At 47.3% G+C, this 5,875-nt stretch overlaps 1 protein-coding gene across 1 annotated transcript in view; it reads right to left on the reverse strand.

Moving 5' to 3' along the window:
- Nucleotides 1-464: 464 nt before the first annotated feature.
- The window catches only part of EAH_00045590 (hypothetical protein, conserved), a gene marked incomplete at both ends in the record, with an annotated part of 8,432 nt that continues 3,021 nt past the window's right edge, over nucleotides 465-5,875 (reverse strand). Inside the window, 6 exons of the mRNA XM_013391587.1 lie at nucleotides 465-509; nucleotides 1,365-1,730; nucleotides 2,283-2,375; nucleotides 2,969-3,505; nucleotides 3,737-4,055; nucleotides 4,326-5,875. The exon at nucleotides 4,326-5,875 is cut by the window's right edge and continues 154 nt beyond it. Of these exons, the coding sequence (XP_013247041.1) occupies nucleotides 465-509; nucleotides 1,365-1,730; nucleotides 2,283-2,375; nucleotides 2,969-3,505; nucleotides 3,737-4,055; nucleotides 4,326-5,875 (2,910 nt within the window). The remainder of the gene's footprint in view (nucleotides 510-1,364; nucleotides 1,731-2,282; nucleotides 2,376-2,968; nucleotides 3,506-3,736; nucleotides 4,056-4,325) is intronic.

Consider the following 5,875-nt stretch of genomic DNA (forward strand, 5'->3'; position numbering starts at 1 on the left):
AAGACAAACACAAAACACTAATTTAGGGTTTAGGGTTTAGGGTTTACGAAGAAACACCAAGCAAAAGAGAAATAAATAAAGGAGAGGAAGAAGAGTAGGGCTAGTGTATGCAATGAGAAAAACAATATTAAAAAAGTAATTTAAATGCATCTTTTTAATAAAAGAAGACAAACAAAAAAAAAACAAGAATATATAATTTATACTTTTTGTCATTTACCGTGTATACATCTTCTTCTTCTGCTTTAAAAGGCTTCATAAGTATTTGTTTCATGCACATCCACTCATTATTATATATGCAAGAAGCTGCTGCTTCTTTTAAAAAAATTATCTTTAAACCTTTCATCAATAACTCGCTCTGCATGCGCGCTTGCAAAAAAAACATTTCCAGCCCACAGACTGAAAGACAGTTCCCTGCATCTTTCTATAAACAAACAAAACACAAAAAAAAGAAATATAAATATTAGTTAAATTGTTATAATAATAAGAAAGAAATAAACATAATAGTTATTCTATAAACAAACAAAACACAAAAACAAGAAATATAAATATTAGTTAAATTGTTATAATAATAACAAGAAAGAAATAAACATAATAGTTATTCTATAAACAAACAAAACAAACAAATCAAATGAAAACGAGCAAAAATAGACAAATAAACAAAAACAAAAAAGACAAACATAAAAAAATATATTTGCATGCAAAACCCTTTCTTATTTTTCTGCTGTTTCGTTTTTCTCTTTTTTATTTTTCTTTGTTTGTTTTTGAATTATTGAGCAACTGCCGTCTTCTTCAATAAATAAATATTATATTTATGATATATATATATATATATATATTATATATACATATATATATATACAAATGTGTGTATTAACATTAATATTAATATTAATATTTTGTATATGGATTTATATTTATATTTATATTTATGCTTAACTTAATATTAATATTTATATTTATATTTAAATATAAGACAATAATATTTGATTGTTTTATTGTTTTAAATATAAAAACAAACCTGGCTTAGAAGAGGCGTTAATGGAGGAGAGTAAACTAATTCAATTAACAGAGGACGTCGAACAAACAAAGCAGAAAAAGATGAAGGTAAAGAGACAGAAGGAGGCCTCACATTTATCTGTACGTACACAGCAAAAATATTACAATAAATTCAAATGTTTATATCTATTATATAATGAAATAAGTATAAATATATACATAGAAGGGTAAATAAAAATATATAATACAACAATAAATATAATGACATAGTAGTAATACAAACGCATATATATATATGTATATATATCTTGCAATCTAGACTAAAGAAGCGCGGTTTTAGGGTTTAGGGTTTAGGGTTTAGGGTTTACGATGACGTCGATGTGGGCTCCCTTTAAGGCTTCAAGAGAGGTGACGACCTCAGCGTCAAATTCATTTGCAAGTGTTTCTGCTCTTTTTATAGTACGGTTAAGAATTAAAACCCGTACGCCTTTGCTGCTGCAGCAGCATTTGCTGCTGCTGCTGCTGCTGCTGCTGCTGCTGCTGCTGCTGTTGATGGTGGTGATGGTGGTGCTGCTGCTGCCGTTGATGGTGCTGCTGCTGCCGCTCTTGCTGCTGCTGCTGTTGTTGTTGTTGCTGCTGCTACTGCTGCTGCTGCACCACTGCGATATTGCAGCAAGCGCAGCCCTGGCTGTTCCCCCGGCCCCCAGCAGCAAAATGCAGCACACGTCCTCTGGCTGCAGCACAAACAGCAGCAGCAGCAGCAGGAGCAGCAAATCTCGGGTGCGTACGTACACCAAAGGAAGCAGCAGGTTCTCCTCTGCATGCACAAAGGAGGTGTAGATATACAAAGGAAATATTAAAAGTCTTTTTGCAACTAGCAGCAGCAGCAGCAGCAGCAGCAGCAAGTAGGAGCTGCTAATGGCAACAGTAAGAGACGTGTTGTTGCTTCTGCTGCTGCTCTTTGCTGCTGCTGCTGCTGTTGTTGCTGCTGTTGCTGATGCTGATGCTTCTGCTGGTTTTGCTGCTGCTCATTAGTGGTGTTACATCTGCAGCTGTTGCTTGCCCTGCTTCTGCTGCTGCTGCTGCTGCTGCTTCTGCTTCTGCTTCTGCTGCTTGCTCCTTCTGTTGCTGCTGAAGCTGCTACTGGTTACTGCTGTTACTGCTGCTGCTGCTACAACTTCTGTACAACTACCGTTCTTGCTCCTGGTAGTGCTGCTGCTTCTGTCCCTGCTGCTGCTGCTGCTGCTGCTGCCCTTGCTGCAGCAGCAGCTGCTGCTGCAGCATACCTGTTTATGTCTTCTAAGAGCTTCTTTAATTGCATATGCATCTGTATTTGCACCGAGGAGGGTCCCAGATGGACTCCAAAAGACAGAGTTTACCTGCAGCAAACAGCAAAACAAACATGTTGCTGCTGCTGCTACTGCTGCTCCTCCTACTGCTATTGCTGCTACTCCTTGCGCTGGTGATGATCGTGCTGTTGCTGCTGCTGCTGCTGTTACAGTAGCAGCAGTAAGCAGCACCAAGTAGAAGCAACAGACAGACAATATAAAAGCAACAAGAAGAATCAACAGAGACAGAGCTGCAGCTACCACCCTAGCAGCAGCAGGAGCAGCAGCAACAGCAACAGCAAATGCTGTACTGCAGATGCCAGAGCAAACGAAACAGCAGCAGCAACAGCAGAGCAGCAGGGAAAGCAAGTGAGCAGCAGCAGCAGCAAACGCAGCAGCGAGACAACGAAAAATAGCAGCTGCAGCAGCACCGGAAAGCAAACGGACAGCATTAGCAGCAGCAGGAGCAGCATTAACATCAGCATTAGCATTAGTATTAGCAGCAGCAGCATTAGCAGCAGCAGCAGCATTAGCAGCAGCAGCAGCATTAGCAGCAGCAGCAGCATTAGCAGCAGCATTAGCAGCAGCAGCAGCATTAGCAGCAGCAGCAGCATTAGCAGCAGCAGCATAAATATTATCCTCACGGCTCCTGCTGCAGCAGCTGAAGAGTTTGCTTTATCTACTAAACCGAGAGACAGCTCTTTAAAAGGAATTGTTATTGAAGCACCTCCAAATAAATAGCGATGGTGCAGCAGCAGCTGCTGCGCCCAGTACGCGAACTCTGCTTCCAGCTGCTGCAATTCCTGCTGCAGCTGCTGCTGCTGCAACTGAAGAAGCAGCGCATGCTCCGCATGCTGTTGTTGCTGTTGCTGTTGTTGCTGATGCTGCTGCAGCTGTTGCAGTTGTTGCTGCAGCGAAAGATAATGATGTTGTTCTTTTAGCGGAGGGAAGAAGTCCGTGTAGACGTGCTGCTGCTGCACATGCTGCTGCTGCTGCAAATGCTGCTGCTGCTGCTGCTGCTGCTGCTGCAAATACTGCTGCTGCTGCTGCAGCAAAACAGAATAAAGATAAGGAGTCGGTGACTTAACTGTAGGATACCCTACAAGAAAAATACCGCGACAGGGCTGCTGCAGCAAACGCTTCTGCTGCAGCAGCAACGGCTGCGGCATCTGCCCATACACCTGAACAACCACCGTACATAAACCCTAAACCCTAAACCCTAAACCCTAAAAGTTAGAGCTTAAACCCTAGAACCTAAACCATAGACCCTAAACCCTCAACCATAAACACTAAACCATACACCGTAAACTCACATACCCTAAACCCTAAACCCTAAACCCTAATCATTAAACCCTAAACAAGAAATTAACAATAATATAAACATCGATTGGATTTGCTGCTAGTAGATGTACCCCTGAGCCTGTGCTGCTGCAGCAAGGAGACAAAATGCTGCAGCAAACGCGAGAGAGACAGTAGGAATAACCCCCAACGATAAAAATAACCTGCTGCTGCAGCAGCTGCTGCAGTGCAGCAGATATTGCACAGAAACTCTGCACTTGCTGCTGCCAGTCCTTGCTGCTGCTGATGATGTTGCTGATGCTTCTGCTGTCAGTGTTACTGGTATTGCTGCTGTTGCTGCTGCTGCTGCTGCTGCTGCTGCTGCTGCTGGTTGGAAGCAAGACCAGCTTGGGGACAGAGACAAACGGCCACGAGAAGGAGACAGCAGCTTCGCTAAGGAAACAAAAAATAACAAACGCAGCAGCAGCAGCAGCAGCAACAATAGCAATCAACTGCAGCAGCAGCGCCAGCATGCAACACAAGGATAAAAAGGGAGAAAGCAGCAGCAGCAGCAGCAAATGCAGCAGCAACCGCTGCAACAGCAGCAGGGGAATAGTAGCAATAGCAGCAACGGAGAGAAGCGGCAGCAGCAGCAGCACGAGACTCTCAAACAAGCAGCAGCAGCAGCAGCAGCAAAAGCAGCAACAGAACGATACACCGTACAGAAGAAAGCGCCGGGCGAGTTGTGAGGCAGGTGGAAGCAGCTGCTTCTGCTGCAGCAGCAGCAGCACCTGCCGATGTTGCTGCTGCTGATGCAGGGAGGCAATAATCCTTGTCTTGCTGCTGACTGCACGGCGCACAGCAGCAGCAGCAATGCAGCGCAGCAGCACTCGCAGCCTCTCCACTGCAGCTGCAACAGCAGCAGCAGCAACGGCTGCAGTCGCCACTGCTGAAGCCTCCAGCGGTGCTCGCCCAGCCATAGAAGAAATCCCTGCTGCAGCAGCACCAGAAGAAGCAGCAGCAGCAGCACCAGGAGCAGCAGCAGCTGCAAAAGGAGCAGCAACAGCAGCAGAAGGAGGAGCAGCAGCAGCAGCAGCAATAGCTGCTGAGCGGGGGTCCTTCTGTAGTACCCGCACAGATTGCACAAGTTCGCGCAGCCCCATAATCAGCTCCTTAACTTCTGCTGCTGCTGCAGCTGGTGCTGCTGCTGCTGCTGCTGCGGGGTCTGCGGGTGCTTCTGCTGCTGCTGCTGCTGCTGGTGCAGATGCTGTTGCTGCTGCTGGGGGGAGAGCCCGCAGCAGCTTTGCTGCAGACTGCAGCGCCAAACAGCCGGTGGGCTGAGAGAGGAGGCCCTTCCACAGCTGCTGCACCTGCTGCTGCAGCAACTGCTGCTGCTGCTGCTGCTGCTTTTGTTGCGTCTGCTGTTGCCATTGACCCGAAGCAGCACGCTGCACTGCAGCACTACTTCCTGCTGCTGCTTCGCCGGCTTCTGCATCCGTTGCTGTTGCTGCTGCTGCTGCTGTCGTAGGAGCCTTCTTCCTAAGGCGATAAAACCGCCTTAGGATAATTCCCCGCCGCTGTGCTGCAGCAGCAGCAGCCTTTGCTGCTGCTGCTGCTATTTGTCTCACGGCTGCACGTTGGTATGTGCCCATACACCGCAGAGCAGCAGCAGCAGCAAACGGCAGCCGCAGCAGACGCCGTGCTGCTGCAGCCTTTTGAGGATACTGCAGCAGCCCCAGGTGCTGCATCTGTCCTACTGCTGCTGATGCAGCTGCTGTTGCAGGTGCGCAGGCGCTATTGCTGCTGCTGATGCTGCTGCTGCTGCTGCTGCTGCGTCTGTTAGCAGCAGGAGGCCTTAAGGTCGTTAGCCACCAGCGCGGCAGCTGCTGCAGCACTGCATGCGTAGAATGAAACTCTGCTTTGCTTTCTTTTCCTTCTTCATCAACAGCAGCAGCAGCACTTGTTGCTGCTGCTGCTGCAGCAGCAGCAGCAGCAGCAGCAGAAGACAGCTGCATGCGGCTTTCTTCAGGGTGCAGCAACGCTAACCAGCGGCGACATTCCAAATCGATGTAAGCAGCAGGAACTGAGCACAGCAGCAGCTGCGTCTCCCAATACTGCAGCAGCAGCGTTGCTGCTGCTGCAGCAGACTCTGCTCCTGCTGCTGCTGCTGCTGCGGCTGCTGCTGATGCTGCTGCTACAGGGGTGTGCTGCCGGTGCATCAGCCAACGGCTGCGGTAGCTGCGACCTCCGGCAGCAGCAGCAGCAGCAGCAGC

The sequence above is a fragment of the Eimeria acervulina genome, genomic scaffold (genome assembly GCF_000499425.1).
Source record: "Eimeria acervulina Houghton genomic scaffold, Eah_scaff655, whole genome shotgun sequence".
NCBI lineage: Eukaryota > Apicomplexa > Conoidasida > Eucoccidiorida > Eimeriidae > Eimeria > Eimeria acervulina.